At 38.5% G+C, this 27,411-nt stretch overlaps 1 protein-coding gene and 1 pseudogene across 1 annotated transcript in view; both read left to right on the top strand.

The window, feature by feature from the left end:
• Positions 1-27,411, top strand: part of UNC80 (unc-80 homolog, NALCN channel complex subunit) — a 226,497-nt gene that overhangs the window by 38,180 nt on the left and 160,906 nt on the right. The window contains exons 8-18 of the mRNA XM_077957497.1: positions 6,166-6,427; positions 7,524-7,658; positions 9,418-9,634; positions 10,341-10,481; positions 11,527-11,795; positions 12,834-13,202; positions 18,528-18,674; positions 21,871-22,018; positions 23,003-23,151; positions 25,573-25,739; positions 26,480-26,578. Of these exons, the coding sequence (XP_077813623.1) occupies positions 6,166-6,427; positions 7,524-7,658; positions 9,418-9,634; positions 10,341-10,481; positions 11,527-11,795; positions 12,834-13,202; positions 18,528-18,674; positions 21,871-22,018; positions 23,003-23,151; positions 25,573-25,739; positions 26,480-26,578 (2,103 nt within the window). The remainder of the gene's footprint in view (positions 1-6,165; positions 6,428-7,523; positions 7,659-9,417; positions 9,635-10,340; positions 10,482-11,526; positions 11,796-12,833; positions 13,203-18,527; positions 18,675-21,870; positions 22,019-23,002; positions 23,152-25,572; positions 25,740-26,479; positions 26,579-27,411) is intronic.
• SNAI1P1 (snail homolog 1 (Drosophila) pseudogene 1) lies at positions 1,700-2,503 on the top strand (annotated as a pseudogene).

Consider the following 27,411-nt stretch of genomic DNA (forward strand, 5'->3'; position numbering starts at 1 on the left):
AAATATATAAAATATTTTTAAAATAAGTGAACATCATCCATGAGCCATCAGGTAGCTATAAACATTATTAACTTTTTATATATGTGCTTTTCTTCATTATTTTTACATATATCATTTAGAAGAAAAGTTGTGTTCATATTCTTTTATAACATTTTTATTTTTAATTTTTTTCCAGGAAATAACTTTTAGATTCAGAGGATATTAGAGTTGAAAAGAACTTTTCTATCACATGATCTAAGAAGCTTCCCTCATGTCATTTTTTTTTTTTTTTTTTTTTTTGAGACGGAGTCTTGCTCTGTTCCCCAGGCTGGAGTGCAGTGGCACTATCTCAGCTCACTGCAAGCTCCGTCTCCCAGGTTCACACCATTCTCCTGTCTCAGCCTCCCAAGTAACTGGGACTAGAGGTGCCTGCCACCATGCCTGGCTATTTTTTGTATTTTCAGTAGAGTCAGGGTTTCACTGTGATAGCCACGATGGTCTCGATTTCCTGACCTTGTGATCTGCCTGCCTTGGCCTCCCAAAGTGCTGGGATTACAGGCAGCAGCCCCCTGGCCAGGCCTCCTTCACGTCATTTTTATCCAGTTGTGAAAATGTATTTCTCACATGTTAGTCTGCTGGTTAATTAAAATGACTTTATTGGATGGTGATACTTTGATCGTACCTGATAATGCTGTCTTAAATGAAATAAAAATATTTATTGATAGTTCTTGCTTTTTACTGAATATTAAGTGCAGCACAGCTCACACATTAAGTCAAAAAACTAGTGATTGAATAACACCTTAAAGCGAGGTATTAAATATTTGCTACCAAACGTCTTGTTAATTTATTGATATTTTCAAATGGAGTCTCTTTCAATATCAAGCAATTGAAATGTGATTTTACTTAACAAATTTTGATTACATAAGATACGGATACATTTCTGCTCTCTGATCACAACCTTACGTTGTTGGATTCTTGCTGTTCTGCAGCCCATCATTTGCTGAACTAACATGCCCTGTTAGAAAATAGTTAATGCTTATGGGACTCAACTGTACAGTTGTTAATTACTTTCAGTCGATAAATTCTGTATATAGAGAAAGATACCAATTTATTCATCTATTGCCCTCAGGGACAACACCGTCAGCATATCTTCTCAGTTACAGCACCTCCATATGGGATTATTAAGAGTGTTCAAGGCGGGGCGCGGTGGATCACGCCTGTAATCCTAACACTTTGGGAGGCCGAGGCGGGTGGGTCATCTAAAGTCAGGAGTTCGAGACCAGCCTGGCCAACATGGAGAAACCTCATCTCTACTAAAAATACAAAAGTTAGCTAGGCGTGGTGGCGGGCACCTGTAATCTCAGCTACTCGGGAGACTGAGGCAGGAGAATCGCTTGAACCCGGAAGGGGAGGTTGTAGTGAGCCTAGACCGCGCCACTGAAAAAAAAAAAAAAAGTATTTAAGGAGGGCACGAGCTGCTCCGGTGCGAGCCCAGCCCCGCCCGGCCCACTTGCTCAGAGCGTGGCCTTCGGGGGAGGCGCGCCTCCAATTGGCGCGAAAGTGATAAAGAGGCGTGGCCGGAAAGGTTCCGCCCTGCTCGCCCCTGGAGTACTTAAGGGAGTTGGCGGGGCGGCTGCGCTCATTGCTCCAAAACTCCGCTTAGCGAGTGGGTCGCCTGCACTACTTCTGTGCTACTCAGCGACCCCGGTGCCTCGCCACCATGCCGCGCTCTTTCCTCGTCAGGAAGCCCTCTGACCCTGATCGGAAGCCTAACTACAGCGAACTGCCGGACTCTAATCCAGAGTTTACCTTCCAGCAGCCCTACCACCGGGCCCACCTGCTGGCAGCCATGCCACGTTCGGAGATCCTTAACCCCTCTGCTTCGCCGCCAACACTCATCTGGGACGCTTTCCTGGCGCTCCAAGCCCAACCAACTGCCAGGGCCTCCCTCCAACTGGGACTCTCCCAGGAGAGTTCCAAGGTGGCAGAACTGACCTCGCTGTCAGATGAGGACAGCGGGAAAGGCTCCCAGTCCCCCAGCCCACCCTCACAGGCTCCTTCGTCTTTCTCCTCCACTTCAGCTTCTTCCTTGGAGGCGGAGGCCGATGCCACCTCCCCAGGCTTGGGCCAAGTGCCCAAGCAGCTGGCCCAGGTCTCTGAAGCCAAGGATTCCCAGTTTCAAAAAGCCTTCAACTGCCAATACTGCAATAAGGAATGCCTCAGCCTGGGTGTCCTCAAGAGACACATCCGAAGCCACACGCTGCCCTTCGTCTGCGGAACCTGCGGGAAGGCCTTCTCCAGACCCTGGCTGCTGCGGGGCCATGTCCGGACCCACACCGGTGAGAAGCCCTTCTCCTGTCCCCACTGCAGCCGTGCCTTCGCCGACCGCTCCAACCTGCGGGCCCACCTCCAGACCCACTTGGACATCAAGAAGTACCAGTGCCAGGCGTGCACTCGAACCTTCTCCCGAATGGCCCTGCTCCACAAGCACCAAGAGTCGGGCTGCTCAGGGGGCCCCTGCTGACCCTAGAGGCTCCCACTTCCTCTCCATACCTGACACCCCACCCCGCGCCAACCAACAACCTCCCCAAGCTCCAGAAGGAAGGAGGTCACCATGTCCTCATGCCACAGAATTCCCTCTTGAGCGCCCCCATTTCTGGATGCATCAGTCGCACGAGACTTTGATGAAAACCATTTTCTGGTTCTGTTTCCTCTGCCTGGATCCCTCAGTGGACTCTGAAAGAGGACCTTCCGTGGCCATGTCTGTGGATGGCTGGCGGGAGGGCAGCTGGGAGCCCCAGCTCGGGGGCATTCTTGAACTGGCTTTTCTGCATGTGTTTGTGTATTCAGAACTGTTTGGATGCAGCTGTTTCAGCTACAGGACAAGAGCTGACAGACTGACTGGGAAGTATCCACCCCAGTCAGGGGACCCTCCCCACTGCCTCCTCGAAGGAGGCCTCAGGCCACCCTCCACCAGGTGTGACTATGCAATAATCCACCCCCAGGTTCAGCCACGGGGCCTTCCAAGGCGGTGACTGACACCAGGACATGTCTAGAGCCTGAGATGCCCTGAGCCCGGACAGCTATTTCAGCTTCCTGTTTGGCGCGGTTGGCACCTGTTTCCCAGGCAATTTAACAATGTCTCAAAAGGGACTGTGAGTAATGGTTGTCACGTGTCGGTGGCCTAAGTGGGGTGTTCTGGTCTGCCCGATGTATCTCCCAAAACTCTTTTGGGAGCCCAACAGGTAGGCCTGGGAGGAAGATGTTTACATTTTTAAAGGTACATAGGTACTTATATTTCACACATTTTGTATCAAGGAAACGTTTTGTATAGTTATGTGTGCAGTTTATTGATATCCAATAAAGCAATTTTTGTATTTTTAAATAAAAAATATTCAAGAGTACCTGAGAATATTGTTTAAAATAAAGATTCCAGGACCACGTCCTCTGAAATTCTGGTTTAGGAAGTCTGGGGCAAGACCTGGTGCCTGCGTTTTTAACAACCTCCCTCCTTCGTATCCTTGGAAGGAAGGATTCTCATGAACGTGGTTCATGGTTATCTTGTGTGGAGCACTGCTCTAGGGATTTGAAGTAATTTATGGAACTCCCTGATCTAATTTACTAACTAGAAACATTTGGGGACTTTAAAGTGTGGGGCAGAGGGTAACGGGTGAAGAATAACTACCAGCTATTCCAATGGGGAGGAAATAATTTGGTTGAACTAGTAATAACTGTCTTAACCATAGCAGCCTAGTCAAGAAAACAACAGTTTCACAGGCTCTTATAATAAACCAAATGATTGTCACAAAGCCTTGAGGACCTAAAATTACCCAGCTGGTAGCCAGCCAACCCTATACTTTGTCTTTTGTTTATAAATCCAAGATTACAGCATGGGGGCGGGGGGAAAGAAATCCTATCATCTGAGGTATAAATGATAGGCTGAGAGGAGTGGGTTGCGTCATGAATCTTTAAGGAGAAATGGGATGGGTGGGGGAAGGGAAGAGCAGTGAAAGCCTTTTAGGAAATGGGTAGAAATGAAAAGGTTTTTAGTTTCCTTCAAACTGGGTCACAGGAGTAAACAAGTGGCACTCAGGGTCTCAGGAGTAAACAAGTGGCATACTGGACAATTTGAGAAAATATTAAAACAGGACTTTTTACCAAAAAATGTATCTGGGGCTGAGAGGCAATAAATCAATAACTGGCACACCAGGGCAAGCATAACAGAGAGTGAGTTTGGAATGGTAAACCCAGCCAGACTATTCAGGCCTGGTTCACTACTGTAAGGGAGCTTGCATTTTATTCTAAGGGGATTGAATAATGTACTGAAAGGGTTTGAGCCAGGGAGTGGAGGAATAAGAGGAGAAACTAGTAGATTAGTAGGAGGTAATTGCAATAAGCCTGATGAGAGATGTTAGTGGCTAGGATTAGGGTGGTGTCTGTGGAACTGATGAGAAGTGGTTGGAAGGAGATTCTATGAGACTTTATGATAGATTAAAAGTTGTCACAAAACTGATGTCCAAAGAATATTCTAGGTCTCTGGAAAAAGGATAAACTCTGGCATAGCACATATGGGAATTTAGGGGATTGTAGAAGGCTTCTTTTCATATGACTGCCAACTCACTTTTGTGTTTAAACTTCAATTTATATTTATTTCCTACTTGTCAAAATATTCAAGAATATTAGACTGTAAGATAGCTTTGAAATTCAAAACCATTGTGTACATAGGCAATTGCACCTCAACCCATCAGACAGTGCTATTAACAAGAGAAAAAATAATAAAGTATGGTATGTGCTTCGATAGGGAAGTGGAAAAGCTGTAAAAATAATTTGCAAGGCACAGATATGGTTTGGGTTTGTATTTTTGAACTTTTTACTGAAACCCACAGTCAGAAATGTATTTTATCAATGACTCATAACAAACGTATCAAGTGAGACAAAAGTTTCACCAAACATCCAAGTCCTTACTCCATAGTTTTTATTCTAGTTAATAGGTTAAAATAGTAGCTGTGTCCTATGGAATTATTTTCTTGAACCACTAGTGAGCCGTAGACTTTTTAATTAAAAAAAATATGAGCCTAAGAAGTTTAGGAAAATCCCTACTCACTCTCCGTGGCGGCGTCTTTTGTGAGAGCACTTTGTGTGTGGGTAGCATCATTTGCTAGTTTATGGGAGGGTACGAACATCTCTCTTTTGCATCACCTAAATCAGAAGGAAATTTTGCTTGGGAGTTAAGTTTAGATTTTAGATTTAGGATACCATCTTGGATCCCAGAAGTTCTAAGTTTATATTTTGTTATTTATTTCCTGTCTTTCTCACCAGGCCATATGTTCTTCAAGGTGAGGAAGTTAAAGTTACCTTTAAATCTGAATTTTGGGGGACACAAATTTTCAGTTTGTTGCACCTAAGATACATAGGGTGATGTATTAATCTGAGTAATTTCTTAAAACTACTTTGTAGTAGAATTAAATTGAACACTAGGTAGTGAATATATTACGTGTTTAAATTGAATAATAGAATCCCAGGAACTTGAGATTTTTAAAAAATTAGTCTTGCTCTCTTGCAAGGATATATAACTTTAGAATTCTCAAAATTATTTTATTTATTTTCCTCGTAGAAAAACTTCAGTTTCTTATCATTTTGTAGCTTTTCTTTAGTTATTTTACATAGTATTTTCACAACTGAAGTTAAAATAGCTCAATGAAGTAGGCAAGGCAAATATCATTTCTATTTCTATCGGGGTAAAAGTCATACCTGATCTTAGCATAAAGGAAGCATTGTAATCTGAACCTCATCTATTTCTATAGCTCTCACTCTCATCATTGTCCATCACCCAGATTACTCACCAATTACTTAGGTAATCAAACTCATGATTTTAAAAATTCATACCTTTGTAGGCAACGTTCCCTCTAACAGAAACGCCAATCCTCCCTCCTGCCCAAACCTCAACTTTGCCTGGCTAATTCCTATCCATCCCTCAAAATTCTTTCAATATCTCTACTTTCAAGAGATGTTTAGTGAAAATGGAATGAGAGAGACCAGTTGGAAGGATATTAGAGTAAACCACATAAGAAACAAGTAAATGAATAACTAAACAAATGAGAAAAGTAGAGCTATAAGCCATGCTGTGCTGCCCCTCTGAAAGCTTGATTGCCAGTATAATTATCTTCTTTCTGCCATTGGGAACAGGGCCTCTCTTGTGATACCTCCGTGCCAAAGGTCCCGCTATGCCACCTACTTTGACGTTGCTGTTCTGCGCTGCCTACTTCAGCCCCATTGGTCTGAGGAAGGCACTCAGTGGTCTCTGATGTACTATCTACAAAGGCTGCGACATATGTTGGAAGAGAAGCCAGAAAAGCCTCCAGAGCCAGATATTCCTCTCCTGCCCAGACCCAGGAGTAGCTCCATGGTGGCGGCAGCTCCCTCACTAGTGAACACCCACAAAACGCAAGTAAGAAAAACTCAGTTCATTGTCATTCAAACCAGCAACTTTGCCATAATGGATTCTTTTTTTCTCTGTGCATCCAGCTCTTATATACTCTAGTGCTGACTTTTTGGTTGGTGGGTTACACTGTTGCTATTATCTTTTGCCTTCCATCTTGCACGCTTGACCTTTGCTGCCCTTTAGCACTTAATCATTTGAAGAAGTGCACCTCTTACACATGCTAATTTAGTATAAGTCTTTGTTTATCTAGAATAGTGGAAAATTGGGTCTAATGGATAATCAAAGTAGTAATTAACAGACAGTTCTGACATTTAATCTGTTGATTACCAATATCATAAAATCTGTGACATAGGATTTTACTAAACATGGTGTAACCTCTTTTGCATAACTCAACATTTTTTAGTGTCTTAATGTCATTATTAGGAATACTGCATTTTGATAGTCTTGCTATTTATTATAAATGTTTGGAGAAGTAAACTGAATGTGTACTGATATGATGATATCCTCATGACAATTGCTTTTTGATAAATGAATGACCTAATATCAGCTTGAACACTTGTTCTTGCCCTCTTTCTCATCAACACCAGGTGTTGAAAATATAGAGAAAAATGTGACTTGTAGTGTGTTCCAGTTGTTTGGATTTACTTAAATGTGAATTGGCTGAGTCTGAAATTTGCTTCTGCATATTCTGAAAACAAACATGAGCAATAGCAGAGGTAAAAAGAAATATAATCTGTTTAGTAGTAGATATTCTGCCTAGGTGGATATCTGCTTTACTGAATCATTCAATGGAAAAAAAACCACTCTTTTTAATTAAAAAAAAAAAAAGAGAGAGAGAGATCCATCTTCTCTCTATTTTCTTAGCATTCTAGATCTGGGGCTACATGACCTCACTGCCGAAAACTCCAAACAGGAATTACAATTAATATGAAATACATATTCTCACTAGCAGAATTTGGATTCCAGAAGTCCAGACATACAAGTTCAATTGTTCAAAGGTATCAAAGCAGTAGCGCATCCCTATTAAAAATGTGACATTTCAATAAGAAAAGTATTTGGATGTAAAGTCCTAAGTCCTTGATCATTGTCTTCCTTTATTAAGGATCTCACCATGAAGTGTAATGAGGAGGAAAAATCTCTTAGCTCTGAGGCCTTTTCCAAAGTTTCACTGACCAATCTGCGTAGGTCTGCAGTCCCAGATCTTTCTTCAGACCTGGGCATGAATATTTTTAAAAAGGTGAGTAGAAATGCTTATGCTCTTTGATATTTTGGTAAATAAAAAATGTCAGTGGGACATGAGATGTTTCTGATCATACTGCGGTATGGGGTGGGGTGGGAAAGGGACCTTAGGAACCGAAGTCAGCTCCTAGATGTAACACTGACTTGCAGCATACCCCTGTGCAAGTCCCTCTGTGTGTATGAGTGAACTTCCTATTCTAAATGCTCCACAGGGTTGTCGTGAAGCTCAATCCTGATCATATGCATAAAGCAGTGTAAAGCAGTGTGGTGGTGGAAATAATTGTGGTAACATTGATGGTAACTTTCATTTGTATGGTTCAACTCATTTTTATCAAGTACTTTCTATAAATAGTTCTCATTTAATCCAATGACATCCTTATTCTCCTCATTTTGCAGGTAAGAAATTGACCCTTAGAAATTTTAGGTAGCTTGCCCAAGATTGAGTCCAAACTCAAAAGTAGGTCTTCTAGTTAAATACTTCATATTTTTCTGCCATTACTCTGCCTCTTTTTTGTAAGTATATGGAGATAAACAGAAAATAATATGTGTAGACCTATGTATATGTGTATATATAGTGGTTTGCTTTCTTTTTTCCAAAACTGTTAGTTTAATTATGCCAACGAAGAACAAATAACACGATATTGACCTATTATGAGCTGAAAGTGTTACTAAGTAAGCAGTTTTCTGCCTTTGTTAATGATGCAACAAAAGACAACGGCCATCAATTTTCTTAAAACATTGATTATTTGAAAGGAAAAAGTAGTTTTCAATACTGGCTGCATATGATAATTTTTAAGGAGCTTTAAAAAATCTTCAGGCTCAATCCCAGACCAATTAAGCCAGAATTGCTGAAGGTAGGCTAAGGAATTGTTATATTTTAAAAGCTTCCCTAGCAATTCTAAACTTTTAGTTGCACTTGGTTTTGAACTTGTTTGGTAGGAATAATGAGTTTGTGGCAATGTATGGTCTGTATCTTCTTTGACTCTTTATTAGTTAGTTTCTGTTATTAAACTAACAGTTTTGGAAAAGAGAAAGCAAACCACTATATATACACATATACATAGGTCTACACATATTATTTGCTGTTTATCTCCATATACTTACAAAAAAGAGAGGCAGAATAATGGCAGAAAAATATGAAGTGTTTAACTAGAAGACCTACTTTTGAGTTTGGACTCAATCTTGGGCAAGCTACCTAAAATTTCTAAGGGTCAATTTCTTACCTGCAAAATGAGGAGAAATTACAAACAGTGGCACACATTTAAAGTTGGCTAATTGGAACAATGGATCACTATCATGAAAAATGGAACAGAAAAAGACAGGCTGGTTCAAGTAGTGACTCTAACCGTGTGATTTGCAAACTTTAGTGTGCGTCAGAATTACCTACCAGGCCTGTTAAAACACACATTGCTGGACCTCAGCTGCTGAGGGTCTGATACAATATGTCTGAGAATTTGCATTTCTAATAAGTTACCAAGTGATGCTGATGCTGCTGGTCCAGGGACCACACTTTGCAAACCACTAGTCTAACCCAACCCAGGAGAAAGACCCATGGAATAAGTGACCTTTTACTTAGTTTCTTTCACTGTTTTAACATGAAACTTCTCCAATTTCTATTGGATGATATTCAGTGACTTTCTGGGTCTCCTCTTCCTGGAACATTTCTTATATTTTATTGCAGATCATGGAGCCGCTTGGAAGCAGATTGTAACATTTTCTTTGCCCTGTCCCTAATTCTACACCTTTCATCACTGTAGTTCAAGAGTCGCAAAGAAGACCGAGAGAGGAAAGGCTCCATTCCATTCCACCACACAGGCAAGAGGAGGCCACGGAGAATGGGAGTGCCCTTTCTGCTTCACGAGGACCACCTGGATGTGTCCCCCACACGCAGCGCATTCTCCTTTGGAAGTTTCTCTGGGCTTGGAGAAGACAGGCGAGGAATTGAGAAAGGAGGCTGGCAAACCACCATTTTAGGTGACCACGAGTCCTTCCAAAATAGGGCAGAGTTTAAGTGGCCTGTTTAGAACTGGATCTAGGGCTCCTGGGCAAATTTGAATCTTTCTCGAACAGTTCAGCCAAGAAATCTGGGGCTCAAATGCAGGTTCTCCAGTACCAAAATTATGCTGTGTTTTCACAGCTGAATAAATCCAGATAATTGAAGTAATTATGCAAGAGTTCTGTGAAATTAGACAGGTAACAATCTTATTTCTTATATCATTCTAGACAAAGAAACGTGGCCTTAGGGCGCTCTGTGCATTAATTTCCATTGTGAATCTAGACAGCAGATATTTATTAAACTTGGATTTATTTTTCAAAAAACAACAAAGAGATATATATATATATAATATATATAGCTATATATATATATATATTTTTTTTTCTTTCTGGATTGCATATTAAATAGGCCAGTTTAAAGTTGGGAGCTGACAGCTAGCTGGGCCACAACAGATGTTTTCTGACATTTGGCTAAGATTGGGGCTGACCTTATCACAGGCAGCTTCATCAATCATCCTGACCCTGAGTATCCCCATGGCAAGTTCAGTTCTTGCTTTGTTGTCTGTGTTTCACACTTTTCCTAACAGCCCCGCACTCTCCCTGCTGTCCTTAGGAAAGACAATATCTTGACAGAAAACCTTTCAGATTTTAAAACTCTCTTGTGGGGTGCTCTTATTCATCCCAGGGAAATTGACCCGGCGAGGCAGTTCAGATGCAGCCACTGAGATGGAGAGTCTGAGTGCCAGGCATTCCCACTCCCATCACACCCTGGTAAGCGACCTGCCGGACCCCTCCAACAGCCATGGAGAAAACACCGTCAAGGAAGGTGGGTAGGAGGTGAGGCCTACGGGCAGGAGTTCAGATTTCTTTTCTTGTTTTCTGTCCTTACACCATGTTACTTTCCCATTGTAATCTGCTTCCTGTGTTTTCTGAAAACTGGCATTCTTGTGCTGTATTGCTTGGTAATTTACTTGTTAGCCATTCTTAGCATATCCTTAGCAGCAAGAACTATTTAATACCGCACTGTAAACACCATACCTCTCAGAGGGATAGCAAGGACAAGCCATTCATATTTGTTCTCAAAAGATCATAGACCCACAGGGCTGAAAGAGACCTTGGAAGACATCTAGATTCAGTGCTTCAATCCCCTCTATGAGATCCCTCTGAAGGGCTTGTATACCTTCAGCAGGAGGAAAGTCACTGCCTTCCAAGGCCACCAATTTTTTTTTTTCAGACAGCTTCTATTTTAGATAAGTTCTTGTGTGTTTTATGTGGAACAAACATGTGTCTCTGGGTGTAATCCAAGACAGGTTCTCATTCTGTACTTTTAACAGAATAATTGATTTTTTTCTTATGTTCTCATGGAAGCATAAATTTAGTCCCTCTTTGATCTGCACTGTATTTCAAATATTCAATGACATCTGTTAGTTACCATGACAAATTTATATTCAGTTACTTTTAGCCAAAGGAGAAAAAATTATTCATGTTTGTTGTTCCTTAATATACTAGATAAAAATGCTATAAACAAATAGTTTGTATCAGTATAATCTATCATCTAACAGTGGGTAAAATTCATCTATTCTGATCAACTAAACTAAGTCAGTGTTAGCAGAAGTTAAATCCTAATCTCAGCCTTAAGGAAGCTAGTTATAATTCACATTTTTCTACAACTTTTAATATTTTCCACACATCATATGGCCTTAGTAGCTTCAGTAGTCCCATGAGAGTTGAGAATAACTTTGAGACTATAAGTTAAATATTTTCAAAAACTCAGCTGTTATTGTGGTCATGATTGAAGTAATAGTATAAATGTCTAACTGATATTGTAGGTTAATGTAGGAAGAGCTAAGACATTGCTTTCATTTTATTAGTGCGATCTCAGATCTCCACCATCACAGTTGCGACCTTCAATACCACTTTGGCGTCATTTAACGTAGGCTACGCAGACTTTTTCAATGAGCATATGAGGAAACTCTGCAACCAGGTGCCTATCCCGGAGATGCCACATGAACCTCTGGCATGTGCTAACCTACCTCGAAGCCTCACAGACTCCTGCATAAACTACAGCTACCTAGAGGACACAGAACATATTGATGGGACCAATAACTTTGTCCACAAGAATGGAATGCTTGATCTTTCTGTAAGAAGCAAGAATTTTTCTTACCAAAGTTAGACAGATATTAATTATTTGGTGCATTTTTGCAACGTTGTATAAAATGGGCATATAGATTCTTAGAAATTATCAAACCTTGAAATGAAAAAGCCACCCATTGAAAAAATTCACCAATGTGTCAACCATCATAGGTGCACCTTACTTTTTTTTTCAAGCATTGCATTACATTTGATCAGATCTCAGAATATTTTTATAATCCAAAACCATTAGTGATTCCTGAATATACATGTGTATGTGTTTAATAAGTCTCTTTTGTCTAGAATGAGGGCAAAAAATTATTCACTTATTTTATTTTGATATCAACAGGACTAAAAACCTCCTGTGTAGCCAGAAAAAAAAATGAATAAAAGTTCTTAAAAGATTTAAGCTTGCATTCTCAAGAGTGCCTATCTTGAGTATAGTTATTAGCAAATGAAGGGGTTGTTATATTTTACAATTATATTTCACAAAATTTTTATTGCACATTAGGAATCCTGGCTTAGCAAATAATTTACTGTATTAAAACCAATAAAGGAACATAATTTAAACATGCAAATATTTTGTACTTTAAATGAAGTATGAATAATGATACAGTCATGAACGAGCAAAAGGAAATCACTGTTCTTTATCCATTATTAGTAATGAATGAAAAGCAGGGGATTAAAACACTTTTATTTTAAAAAATCAATAGAACAAGTTTCCATTTGGACAAATAATTACTCTCCCATTAACTCACTATGCTTCAATATCCTCATTAATTGTTGATATCATAGCATGTTTTGGAAAGTTTACATGAGATAATACGTGTATATCTTTTTAATACTTTGGGTGACTTATACTCTCTATTAAGAAAATACACAAGATTCCATGGCAACTTTTATAGGAAAATTTGACAATTGTCTAAATTATTTCTACCCAATTTCATAGACTAGCCTAAGGAAATGGATTAAACATAATAACCAAATCTCTTTAGGAAGAGGGAGTGCAGGTAACTTAATCATGCAGTGTTTATATTGTCTTCCTCAGGTAGTTCTGAAGGCTGTTTATCTTGTCCTTAATCATGACATCAGCTCTCGTATCTGTGACGTGGCGCTAAATATTGTGGAATGCTTGCTTCAACTTGGTGTGGTGCCGTGTGTAGAAAAGAATAGAAAGAAGAGTGAAAACAAGGAAAATGAAACTTTGGAAAAGAGACCAAGTGAGGGAGCTTTCCAGTTCAAAGGAGTATCTGGAAGTTCCACCTGTGGATTTGGAGGCCCTGCTGTTAGTGGAGCTGGAGATGGCGGAGGAGAAGAAGGAGGAGGTGGAGATGGAGGAGGCGGAGGAGGTGATGGAGGAGGAGGTGGAGGAGGTGGAGGCGGCCCTTATGAGAAGAATGATAAGAACCAAGAGAAGGTATGACTGAACCACCTTATGTGTCCTCATGAAATGTCATACTAATTTCTTTCTAAAGCTTGCTTGCCAGCAGTTTATTGACTCTGAACAGCACCTAGTCACTAGAGCAAAAAAGTGGAGAGTGGAGAAATCTCTTCATTAGGTTCTCAGTAGGCATTAGTAGAAACAGTTAGATGAAACTATACTCTAAATCCAATATCTATTGCAATCCAAGCAGTGTTAGAGCTAATTCTCTAGTCATGTTATTTCTGCAAGAGAACATTTCAGTTATGCTATATTGCCATAATTCTCAGTCTGACATCAAGTATAACCTTTCTCAAAACTTTTAGACTGACCTGATTGAGGAATGTCTTAGTTTTCTCAAGCTGCCATAACAAAATACCATAGACTGAATGACTTAAACAGTAGAAATTTATTTCTTATGATTCTGGAGGCTGGGAAGTCCAAGTGCTGTCAGGTTTAATTTTAGTCGGAAGCCTCTTCTCTTGCTTTAGAGGTGACCACTGTCTTATTGTGTGCTCACATGGCCTCTTCTTTGTGCATACAGAGAAAGCAAAAGAGAGAGCAAAAGAGCTTTCTTGTGTCTCTTCTTATATGGGCCCAATCCCACTAGACCAGGCCCCACCATCATGACCTCACTTAACCCTAATTACCTCCCAAAGACCCATCTTCAAATACCATCAGTTTGAGGGGTTACAGCTTCAACATGTAAATTTTGCGAATGCACAAATATTCAGCCCATAACAAGCAGTATAATTTTTCCTCAATATAAAGTTTTTTCTTTTAAGTAACACATTTATGGCAGCCAGCTTCAACCACAGTTAAGGAGAAAGCAAGGGAAGAATTTTGCTTGATTAGTTGGTGTTGGTTTGAAGTGGGAATAACTCTCTTAGTCTCACTCAGTCCTCTCATGTCTCAATGTGGCACATCCTGGTGGCTTTAGTCTTTCTATTATTAATTGTTCCTAAATTTAATTCCCTCTGCCTCGTCAACATCTGGTATATGATTTCTTAACATCAATAATTGGTTTTCTTCTTTAATTTTAAATACAAATTACTACAGCTTAAGTTCACATAACTTACACTAATCTCAATTTGTGGTTTTAGCTAGAAAATGATATTCAGAAATTGAAATCAACAAGATTTTAATCTCTAGCAAATACTGTACACATCATGTCAAGTGTTTACACATGTGAAGTTATATTGTGTAGAGTTCTAGATATATACCATCTAGATATATATTGTATAAAATATAAATTGTCCATTTTTCTTACATGCGATAAGATTTTCACATCTGAGCAAGCGTTGCAATACTCCTTCCTCTTTCACAATTTCTTCCTCATTTCTTTCGAGTCCCACTTGACACGTGTTTAATATGCATTTATCATCTGGTTTCTTCATTTTATTGTTTACTTCTGTCTTCCCAATATTCATGGACTCTGATCCAAATATTCTTGCTCCGATAATCTTGGTTGTTGAATCTTTTCTTTAGGATTTTCTTCTCCTGCCTTAATCATATTAATCATAAGGCAATTCTAATAAACTTTATTGATTTTTAAGTTTCCCAACACCTTAGCACCTTATCCATCACTGAGGACAATGCGAGGAACCTCAGATCTGACTGTAAATGAAAATTATCTAAATAATGGTACAGATCACAAGAGATTTGATTAGAGATGCTAAGATCTAAAGAATCATTCAGTGATCAATTACTTAGGAATTAGCAAACAAATACAAGTTATAAGGACCAAATTTACAAACACAGAAACTGGTGAGATTCCTACTGAATTTCCATTCTTTACCTATCAACTCTGTCTCAACAAAGAAATTAGAAATGGTATTTTGCCCATTATAATATTCAAGGGAAATTAAAAAGAAAAAAAGAGAATATTATGAAATATTGATAAGCTTTTATCAGCAAAGCTTAGATGTTCCAACTAAACTGATGAGGTTTTGTGTGTATGCTAAGGATCTCTGAGGTTCATAATTAGTGTTTCGTTTTCATTTGTGCTTTTCCTTTTTTAGTTTTGAAATTTTATCCAAGTGGCATTTTAACCACATTTTTATTGAAAACCTACAAGTATCTTGACTATTTAGAACCTATATATAATCTAGAATCTATAGCTTGATGTAATAGATGTTATTCTGACCAAAGTTATCACTTTTCATCAGTATGGGATTTTTAAAGTCAGATTATGTGGTCTCCAATACAGCCACCAATATATATATGTTTCATAGTTAGTTCCCAAAATAATATTCTTTTTAGTACAAATAGTTTATAAAATAAAACCTGATGGTGGGTCAAGTGCCTTCTGTTTGTGATTCACAAAGGTCTGTTCTGCCCCAAACCCATCTGTTATCTTCAGTGGAATCAGAAGGTTTATCTAATTTTGCAACTTAATAATAACAGAAGCATAGGAATTGATTAAGACAGAAAGGAAGATCTAATTTCCATTTCTATATTTGCCACAACTTGTACTGAGTGCTTGGAATGTTATTTAATATCTTCAGTTTTTTTGCCTGTAAGTTGCTACATCTTTCTGAATTCTCCTATGAAAGCAATCTGAATTCCAAGGACATCTGAAGGTCTAAAGAAATAAAAACCTGAATAGATATTTACAAAGAGCTTTCAGAGCTAGAAAATTTTTAAAGGAGCTTGTAATAATTTTAAAATATGCATAAATCAGTCTTCCAAATAAGCCCTTGCTCAGGATAACCTTTTCTGAGGCACTGCTCCATAAGGCTTTGTAGCCTGTACAGAGCCCCGTAAACAAAGTCTGTTGACTAAAGAGGCCAGTGAGGATTGAAATCCAGCCCAACCTCCACTTTTGGAACCACTCACCAAAGGCTTGCATCCATTCAGAGGGCTCATCTTCTTCTAATTCTCCACCTAGAGGGGTGCCTTTTCTAATTTGCATAAAGGTGCTCCAGAGGAAAGCAGTGCCCCACACTTTTATTATTATTTTTAATTAATATTATTTATTAAAATAATAATATTATTTTTAATTAATATTATTATTTAAATATTATTATTATTATTATTTATTAATATTATTTATTAAAATAATATTAATTGTTATTTTTAATTAATAATTAGTTTTGACATTATTAATCATTGATAATAATTAGTTTTGCTATTATGTGCCTTTCATGTTTTGACTCTAATTCTCACAACTCTGTGAAACAGATATTATGATTCTGATTTTGTAAGTCACAGGTAGGTTAAGCAGTTTGTCCAAGGTTATATAGTTAGTAAAGGTTGAAACTAAAATCAGAATTCAAACTAAAAATCCAAAAATCTGAAACCTAAAATTCTCCAAGATCTGAAACTTTTTGAGTTCCAACGTAAAGCCACAAGTAGAAAATTCTATACTTGACCTCATGTGACAAGTCACAGATAAAATGCAAACAAAACTTTATTTCGTGCACAAAATTATTAAATTATATAAAATTATCTTCAGCTTGTGTATGTAAGGCCTATGTGAAGCATAAATGAATTTTGTGTTTAGACTTGGGTCCTATTCCCATCTCATTATATATATGCAAATATTCCAAAATCTGAAAAAATCTGAAATCCAAAATATTTCTAGTCCAAGCATTTTGAATAAGGATAGTCAACCTATATACACACAGAAGTTGATAAGTTTGAGTCTTCTATTTGCAACCTTCTGAGCTATCTTAAGTAGGGCTCCCTGGAAACAGACTCCAACATGAAGATATGTGTGCAGGCAATTTACGGGAGTGTCCTCACAGGATTAACCTCTGTTAGATATGAAGAAGCAGGATGGGGCATAGGGAGAAATTGAACTGCAGTGTAGTTGTAATAGAGGCCTAAGCTAATCACAGAGAGCTCTGAAGCTGGGATGGCTCTTTAAGTAGTCCCCAGGTGATGCAAAGAGACCTTTTTAGCAAACACGTCTGGGGTCCCTTTATGGCCCTGTCCAGTCATTAGAGGTAGACTGCCTCCAGGAAGAGAGTATCATGTTGGGTGAGGCAGCTCTCTAGCTGTGGCCTTCAGAGGCACTCATCTGAGGGCAGTGAGCCATCAGTATGTTGAATAGCTCAGAGAATGAATGCTGCAGTGCCAAGGGGGAATATCTGGAGTTCAGTACCACCTCCACTACAAAAGCTTACAGATAAGAAAAGGGGGACCAACTGGATAACATTAGGGAAGGAGAAAGTCAATCTTATAGTAAAGCCCATGCTAATGTATAGATAAGCCCCTATTCCTTCCATACCACATGCACATTTGAGTACTTATATCTGGTTCCAAAGTTTATGCGTCAACCCAATCATGTGGCTATGGAAAAGTCCCTTACAATTTGCAAAACAATTCTCATCCATTATTTAATTTGCCCTGCATAGTAAACCTATGAAGTAGGAAAGGCAGCTATTAGAATCCTTAATTCATAGGTAAGGAAACAAAAACACAAAGAGATTAGTTAACTTATCTAACATCATGTGCAGTTAAGGACCAAGTGCTGGAATCCAGGTTTATGGTGTACATGCTGATGATAGAATGTGGTAGAAGGACTGAGACAGGCTGCAGCTTCCTAAAGAAAGTGACTCTTCCACACTGGGCTCTGCATCATTTCTTGGCAACTGCTTCTTTATGCTTCTTCGGAAATAATTCAAGGAAGTTCCTTTTATGGAAGCCATGTTCTCCACTAACAACAAAGATTAAATTGGGCAAAAAAGAGGATGATATCAATTCTCATGACTTGTCTCAGGGGGTCTTCCTATTTATCCTCAAGGGAAGAATCAAGCTGAAAGTGTTTATAAAGTTCTGTATATTCTCACTTTGCTTGTGCATGTGTATTATAATACAGTAAAGTATACAATTAGAAAAAAAAAGCCCTCAAAAATGTCAGAAGTTGCCATGAAATTTCAAAGTTCCAGACTTTGATCAGTTCCAGAAACTCGGCAGTAATCCTTGCCTGGTGTATGAGAAGCCTACCAATGAGGATAGTTTTTAATAAAACTTAATTGCTTTCATCACTGATAGTCTCCACTGTCTCTCTTTAGGTGGTTGTCTGACAGCAGTCAAGGATATAAAAAGCATATCTTCTAACAAAAAGGTCTCTACTGATATTCTCTAGCAACAGGGGGTGTTCAAAATACATAGATTTTTTTTTCTTTTAAATCATATGCTAAATTTTGGAAAACTGAGCCTGTTTGTTGAGCCCATTACAATTCTGTTTTCCAAATTGCAAGTGCTCCCTGTAAAACATATAAACTTGATTTAATCATACAATAGAACCTTAGTGAAAGGACCTCAGTGACAAAGTAAACAGACTTTTCTTTCTTTCTTATTTGTGGGTACCAGGATGAAAGTACACCTGTAAGCAACCATAGGCTTGCTCTAACAATGCTCATCAAAATAGTGAAGTCTTTGGGATGTGCCTATGGTTGTGGAGAAGGACATCGAGGGCTCTCTGGAGATCGTCTGAGACACCAGGTATTCCGAGAGAATGTAAGAGAATTAAAGTAGACTCCATTTCCTCTCCCTCTTCCTTCCTTTCTGTTTAAGAATGAGTCCTTTGACAATGAGGGTCAGTGTTCCCTGAAAAATATTATATTTTGTAGGAGTAATTAATGCTGTTTTGGTGTGAGGAGATTCTCATGAGATATCTCAAGATATCTAAAACCCAGGCTTAGGAAAGTTTAATTGGGAAAACATTTCTGCTTCCTGCCTAGGGCAGACCAAATCCCAATTAGTGAAAGTATATATAATTGGAATGTGTGAATTGCAGCTTGAAAGAACTTTTGCACAGATGAACACATTTAGCAAGCTTTTGATGGCCTGTAACAAATGACTCTTTAATCATCTGCCTGGGTACTGCAGAAGCATATTGCATATTGGAGAAAGGGGTCAAAGTTTTAGGACCTGGTTTGTTGTCCTTCCTAAGACATGGAAAATGGCCCTTATTGGGACAAAACAGGACTGTAAAAGTAGCCAGTCATTTTCTGGCTGCTTTATTTGAGAATGAACCTTGCCTTCTGAATATTTGAGATCATGTCCTTGTCAACTGTGTGAAACTTGAAACTCTGCATTTGTGCTTGCCAAACATAATTCTGTACTGGAAATGGTCTTCCAGCTCATTTTTATTTGCCTCTGCTGACTGTTAATTTTCTTTTTCAATTTGAACAATAACCTACTTCCACAGTCTAAGCTGGGATGGTTGCTTCATATGTATGTTTGAATTAAAATCATAAGAAAATGTTCTCTTAAAAATAAGAGTTTGATGCAAATTTGAGTCCTGGAAATCGTTTGGCATATCTTGGCAGAGTTTTAGGATCATGTCAAAATCTAATGCCAGCCCGTTTTTCCTTGATACTAGGTTTTGTCATGAAATGTTCACACAATATTAGCATGCTGACTTTCTTGCTTGATTTATCATCTCTCATCTATCCATCTATCTATCCTTTTCTGTTTTACTCTTTTATATTATGTTGTGTTATTTTCGTTTATTATGTTGTGTTATTTTCGTTTATTATGTGTATATGGGGGTTATATTTGCACTATTAGCTTCTAAATTTTGAAACTTGAAAATTTTGACCAAGATCTAGATTTTGAGGCCAAAAATTGAAAATAATAATTAATAAGGCTATAGAAATCTGGCATCTTCCCCATCTTTGCACATGTGTATTTGATTTTTTATCTTTGATTTTAAATTCTATTACAGTATGAATAAATGCCTTCAAAGACAAATAAACCACATCACTCCCCATACAGAAGACCAATTTCATGACAGGAAACACTAAAACATAATAAATAAACATAATAAAAAGTGTCGTGCTTTAGTTGGAAGTATAAACTGGCTCTGATATCCAAAATTTGTCTTTCTGGATTCACAGAAAGCAGGGTGAGTTGGATCAGAAGCCATTTGAGGAGTTGTTGTTATCACTTAGTTCATCATACTTTCCTCCCCTGAACACTTCCTATGAGGGCATCCAGCCAGTGTTCTACCTGTCTAATTGATTTGACTTATGGGACAATTCCTCTATTATCTTATTCTGTTCAATGCTCATTATCGATATTATATTTGCTTATTTATGTTCAGCAAACACATTGTCCAAGAGATAGAAATTCGGGAAATTTTCCTTGAGAAATGTCCAGTTCCAGAAGCTAAATATTTTCAGATTTCTCTACCAATGACCTTTCAGAAACTACTTAACTTTTAAGATACTAAGAATATTTCTCACCTTTACCAGACAAGGTCCTCTACGTAGCCTTTTTTCTTCCAAGAAACAGAAGGTTATTCCAACGATATTCGTCGAATTGCCCAGCAATTTCATCATATAATGCCTCAACGTATCTTACAGTATTAACCTAATCATTAGCTGGTAGTCCCCAATTATTGAAAAGGAATTCATTTCTTAAAAGTTTTATATCTTTTGAAGAAATTCAGGATATTCTTTCAGAATTTAAGTATTTAAAGTTTGATATTCTTATGCTTGCTTAAACTTCCCACTGAACTCATACAGACCATACAAACATTTTAATATCCTCTAAAGAGAAGATTTGATATTATGCCTTTTTTGGTGTATTTTGTAGAAAACACAGAATAATTTGTACTTCAGGGCCTGCCAACTCAGGGTTTTAAAGAGCTTTATAAATGCTACAATAAACATCTTCACAAATTCTTTATGGAATGACAATTAAATACCTCTTCATGCAAAATATATTTTACCTAAGTGCTTTGCAAACTTCATTTTATAGCTAGCAGCATTTATTTTGCAATAAAAAATGAGTTTGTTCAATATCTGGAAACTTGTAAACTCCCTGGGAATAAAAATACCTAATTTCAAATCTAGGACATAATAAAGGAAAAGTGAAAAACGTATCAATCCATCTGACTTTGCAATACAGATGGAGAGATTATAACAAGGTTACACCAAGAAGCCTATTGCTAATTCCAAGTTTCAGTCTTTTATAATCTTTTTTCTCTCTCTCAAAATTTCCAAGGCTTTTTTCCTGGGCCTTGATTTGTCAAAATGATCATATAACTAAATTTTCTTCTGGACCACACTTAAGGGCACTAATAAAATCCTAATTCTCAGGAATTGCTTTCCCTAATCTGACTTCAGTGCCTGTGCCTGGTTGTCCAAAGTTCTCCATCTGTAATTAAGGTGGCCCTCACTAAGCCACCCCTTCTTTCTTGATCCTTACCCCTTTTCCCCTCAACCCAGAGACTTCGGTCATTGCCCCATTTCATTCCATTGTATAGACATTCTTCTATCTCTTTTATTCAGATGTAGTGTGGTACACATCTTCCCACTGCACAAAGCCTTTGAGGTTTTCTAAACATGGCTTGTCAATTCTATCACTTACCTATATTTCAAACTTTGAGGTTTTTTTCATTAAGATCTTAAAATCTCGATCTTGGTGAAAATACTGAAATATTTCTGGGACCAGCATTAGACCTTAGTTTTGAGCTTTGGGGTTTTTCCTATGGAGCAGTTGTTCTCAATGTAAACACCCTCAGACTTCTCAGTCTGTCTCTGCTCACATCTTACTCACACAAGAGGGGCTAGCAGAGTTGCCTGTCACCGGCCAGTGGGGTGGTTGGAAACCCTTGCCTTCTGAAGGCGTCTGTCTCAAATTACCTGTATCTGTAGCTTAAGCTGGTACTTGTGACTTTTTCACTTTTCTTCCTTCATTGCAGGCCCAGAACTGCCTCACTAAGCTATACAAGCTAGATAAGATGCAGTTCCGACAAACCATGAGGGACTATGTGAACAAGGACTCTCTCAATAATGTAGTGGACTTCTTGCATGCTTTGCTAGGATTTTGTATGGAGCCAGTCACTGACAGTAAGTAAAGCTGCACCCAAGTTCTAGGAGAAGTCGTTGTGAGGTGAAGCAGGTAGTGTTTCAAGGGGACACTAAATTTGTGGAGGTAGAATTTAGAGGAAAAGATATGTATGTGTCCATGCATGTGTGTGGGTGTATGTATAGTGTATAAACAAGAAAAGCTTGCACATTATCTCTGATGACACATTTTGGAGGCTCTCTGAGGACAACTTACCACAGTAAATGAAAGTTTGGTAAAGCTTGTGGAGTTCTCATCTAGCCCCTCAATTTTTATACTACCGCTTATGGGACTCCTCTCTCTCATATAACCTTCTGTTGTATGATCTCTGAGACAGTGATCATATTGCAAAAAGGAGGTGGCTCTGAGGAAGGTGGGAGGTTTCCCCTCTCTACCTGCCCAAGAAATCTCTGGAAGAACTCTGAAATTCTTGGCAGGACTCTGTCTTTCCCAGGGCCTATGTGAACTTCACTGCAGGGCTCCTGCCTGACTTTTCCTTCTCTCTTCCCAGTTACCTGGTTGGCCTCACCTTATTCCACTTCAGACAGACTGAACAATTTCCATTGAGAAAGTAGCATTTCTCACCACCAGAAAGCTTGAAAATGAACTCTCCCTTGAGGGGTGATTTAGGAGCTTTTTTTTTTTTTTTTTTTTTTTTTTGTAAGTAATCACCTATTTAAAACTACTCTAAGCCTAAAAGTGTTTCCTAACGTTAAGAGTTGGTTTCCTTTCCTTTGCTAAGATTTATCAACAAAACCATTCCGGAAATGTAATTGGTTGTATCATAGTAAAGGCTCTGAAGGACACTATGATTCATTTATTTCCAGGTCTGCCTACAGATTATTAAACCAGGGTCATCTTTAATTCGTTGTTTCTGTATTTCATGTAGCACTTCACTAATTCCTGGGTGTCAAGCACTGCCTTACTCCTACCCATTGTGTAGCTTAAAGGAAACATTGTCTTTAATTTGTGCCTTTGCATTCCAGACAAGGCTGGGTTTGGAAATAACTTCACCACAGTGGACAACAAATCCACAGCCCAAAATGTGGAAGGCATTATCGTCAGTGCCATGTTTAAATCCCTCATCACACGCTGCGCTTCAACCACACATGAATTGCACAGCCCTGAGAATCTGGTGAGAAGCTCTCCTCTCTTCCCACAGGAGGTCTCAGTCTCTGCCCTGAGAAAAGTAGTCATTGTCATGGCTATAAGTAAGAGAAGTTGAAATCTAAAAGTCTACACCTTAAAGTTTAAATATCTATTTTCCCTTGTGTCACCAGTAAGTCGTAATGGAGCCATAACACTTTTCTTCTCCTTGTTACTCATTATCCTATTTGTAAATTAACCTATCTTCCTCTCCCATTTCAAAGGTTATGGAGTGTTTGGTGAAATAATTATGAAGTATGTTGAGCCCTTCAGAAAGAAGGTTCTAGAGCACAGTTTGTTGGCTCATAAAATACTGAAGAATGTTATCCCAAGCATTATTTGAAACCATATTTACTTTAAAAATTAATGCAAATATGTTGCTGAAATTGGTTTTGTTTTCTTTTATTAAGCACTGTCTGTAATCTTTTAGCTACTTGTCTTGAAAGACTGTTAATTAAACCACTAAAGTCACAATAGGATAGGGAAGAACCAGGTTATAAAAGGCTAGCGCTAAAGGCATAAGAATGACACGATAGACTTTGGGGATTCAGGGGGAGGGTGGGAAGGAGTTGAGGGATAAAAGACTACAAATCTAGTTCAGTTTTTACTGCTTGGGGGATGGGTGCACTAAAATCTCACAAATCACCATTAACGAGCTTACTCATATAACCAAATACCATCTGTTCCCCAAAACCTATAGAAATAAAAAAATTAAAAGGCTAGTGCTTAATTACCACCAAGAAGATTGTGGTTTGGGATACTAAAATGTAGATTAAGGCTGAAAAACCTGACACAAACAGGTGAATTCAGGTATCTTTGGGAGGCAAAGTAGCATTTCTCTATCCTACCAGTCTGTTAGATATTATGACTCCTATGCAGAAATCAGCCCATTTGCACATGTGGACCCTATCAGCTAATGTACCCAAATCAAGGAAATTATTTTAAGCTATTATAACTATTGAAACAATTCATTTAACTTGAGATAAACAGGATAAAATCCCAAACTAAAGGAATTGAACTTTGCTGACAGCCAAAGCCAACCCAGCAAGTTTCTTGGAGCTTGAGTGTAACACAGGTACCATCCATGCATGCAATTTGGTCATAGCAAAAGTAATTTAACAGGTTGATTATGATATACATGACTGCTTATACATCTTTTTTTTATGAACTCATGTATAGAAAAATACTGTATTTCTTAATTTTTTAAAAAAGGAATCTTCTTAAGTTTGACTTTGAACTCCCATCCCGTAAGAACAGTGGGACATCAAACTTCTGTCATTCTAGGGGTTTCCCACTTCACAGTGTTGTGTAAAGACCCCCAAGTCTTAGGTAGCATCTAGAGACTGGGGAGGTTCCACAGGTCTCAATTATTAGTCCACACCTCTGGTTTCACATAGTACTCTTCGCTGTGTGCTTAGGGCTGTGCACCCTCTGGTGAGTTTGGAGTCTTTCCTTTTTGGAGTCTTGCCCCATTCCTAGAGGAACTACTGCAGAGCAGAGTGAGGGGCACAGGGCCCTGCTTCCCACCGAACCCAAAGGGTTCTCCATCCATGTTTTCCCCAAGGGTCCTAACCTTCTACTTTCCTAAAAATTATGGACATAATTGTCCCAGTGGTCTTAGGTTTTGAAAACCAAAACTATTGAGGTAAGTGTTCTTTAGACTTCTGCATTCTGCCTTACCATGAACTTTTCCTAAGGCAAAAAAATACAGTAACTGCCTTCTTAATGAGCAGAGAGAGAGGAGAAATGCTGGATACAAAGTTTAATTTCTCAAGTAAAAGTCCAGCATATATTTTAAAATATTGATTCACCAATATATTGGTTTTAATAGCCCTACATCACCTTGAGTTTGTAGTCAAGTTCATGTTCAAATGGGCTACAACATATATGTAATTTGCTAAATCTGTCCAGCAAAACGCATCATCTTTTGATTAATCTGTCTTTGGTAGAAGTGTCTAAAGGACTTAATATATTTTGTCATAATGGTGCAGAAAATTTGGAGAAGCTGAACAGGGACCAAAATCTCTAATGTAAACAAATTTTTGACTACCTTTTTCTTTGCAGGCATCTCTTCAGAAGTTATAATTAAAAGAGAAAATTAAAGCTTGGGAATCCAATAGTTTAAAATGTAAATTAATGTATTCTAATGATGCAGCCAACTTTCCGAATGAAGCGTGATAACCATCCTTTTTCATACCAAGGATGACCAGCAAAGGCCTTGGTAATGTTCTTCTATAGGAACATTGTAGAGGGAGTATACCACCAGCTTCACCAGTAGTAAACTGTCCTGTCTTAATAATTCCAATGCTCATCTAAGCCTAAGGAATTACTTTCTTCCTCTCTACCTGGAAAAACTATTTAATCGCACAGCTATCTTTCTTTCCCCAACTTCCTTCTTGCCTCCAAACAGGGACTGTATTGTGACATTCGTCAGCTGGTCCAGTTTATCAAAGAGGCTCACGGGAATGTCTTCAGGAGAGTGGCCCTCAGCGCTTTGCTTGATAGTGCGGAGAAGTTAGCACCAGGGAAAAAGGTGGAGGAGAATGAACAAGAATCTAAGCCTGCGGGCAGTAAAAGGTTGGAAGCTTGAACTCTCTGAATATGAGTGTTTGCCTTATGTCAGTAGAATAGAATCTGCTGTTGTACTGTCTGTGTGGTTCCTGTGGTGAAACTTCAGTATAGGAATGGTAAAATTATCTTGCATAAGTGGTTTCACTGGTGTGGTGCAGCTGCAGCTTAGAAAGGGAATGAATTTACTGTCAAATAAATGCCACCTGTAATATGAATTAGAGCTCAGTTGTTCTTGAATTTTCATATACTTGAACTTCACGTCGTAGCTCTTAATTAAATGGTAAAATGCTACCTGTTTTAGTCTCTTCTGTACATAATTTACACTTTTATTCAGAAAGGAAAAGCAATTACTGATACCATATGATCCTGTTCAGTAAATTCTATTCTAAATGTGGCAAAAGACAAATGGCTAAGTAATAGCCTGTTGTTTTTCCTTCTAGTAAACATATTTATTTTATGCCTATTGTATATTAACTCCTACCTAAAAATTAAAATAAACTCCTAAACTTAAAATCCTGTTTGCAGTTAATGACTCTGTTTGCAATAATGGTGATATTGTGAAGCAAAAAGGCTGCTAGGTCTGAGTTAATGGTGCGGTATAAATTCTAAACAAAGATTCCTGGTGACATAAAGTTCACAAGCAGCAAAGTTGTCTACAACAGAATGTTTTTGTTTATGAAGTGTATGAAGTATTAAGAGTTGCTAACCTGCTCTGCTGTAATTGTTGGAATGCACCATTTGCGTAGGTCAGAGGCGGGAAGCATTGTGGATAAAGGCCAGATATCCTCTGCACCTGAGGAATGTCGCAGCTTCATGTCCGGTCGCCCCTCACAGACTCCAGAGCAGTAAGTAGCGTTGGCTTTGTCTCCATTGCAGAGGGCTGTGCACTTCACTGTGGAAGAATTTCTGTTTTCCAAACTGCTATTTCTTTGTTTTTCATCTCCTTTGAACTTTGCCTTGTTTCTACCCTTTACATTTCATTCCCAATGCCACTAACCTCTCCAGGCCAAATCACAAATAACCAGTCTGTACCTATGAGAAGCCTCCCTAACTACATTTCCCATCTCCAATCTCTCCCTCGCTTCTGCTTTTCATGCACACTACTGAAGATACACCTTGAAAAATAGTATATATACCAGGTGGGCTGGGAGTGTCTTCCAGTTTCTTGCTTAAAATCTCTTATAATTTTAAAAAAAATTAAATGTATGAATGGCTGTCAATATGCTTAATGAAGCTTTTCTCAAAAGAAGTAACAAAAACTTTTCCAATGCTTACATTTAACTGAAGCATAGACTGTACCCCATTATACCTTGGTCCTCTCTTGAGATCCATTCCAGTGTCCTCTGACATCAGTTAGTCTACACTTTTCGTAATGGAAAAATAAAAAACATATTTAAATTAGTGTCCTCGGAAAATATAAGGGTTAGTGTAGACGCTAATTGTACAGCCTAGTTCTATGCAAGTTTTATTTGTATTTTTTCTCTGTTTGAGAACTACTAATCCACAAGTGGAGTGAAAACATGTACTTCGTTTAAGGTATACCATTCTGCTTCCCCAAACCTTACTCAGTATTAAGTGATTTTTCTTCTAGGGATCCTACAGTATATTCTAGGTATTATGGTATCCTTTCTTCACAGTCAGGGAAATCAAAGTGAGAAGCAAACAGCCATCAGATAGG

The sequence above is a fragment of the Macaca mulatta genome, chromosome 12 (assembly GCF_049350105.2).
Source record: "Macaca mulatta isolate MMU2019108-1 chromosome 12, T2T-MMU8v2.0, whole genome shotgun sequence".
In the NCBI taxonomy this organism is placed as follows: Eukaryota; Metazoa; Chordata; class Mammalia; order Primates; family Cercopithecidae; genus Macaca; species Macaca mulatta.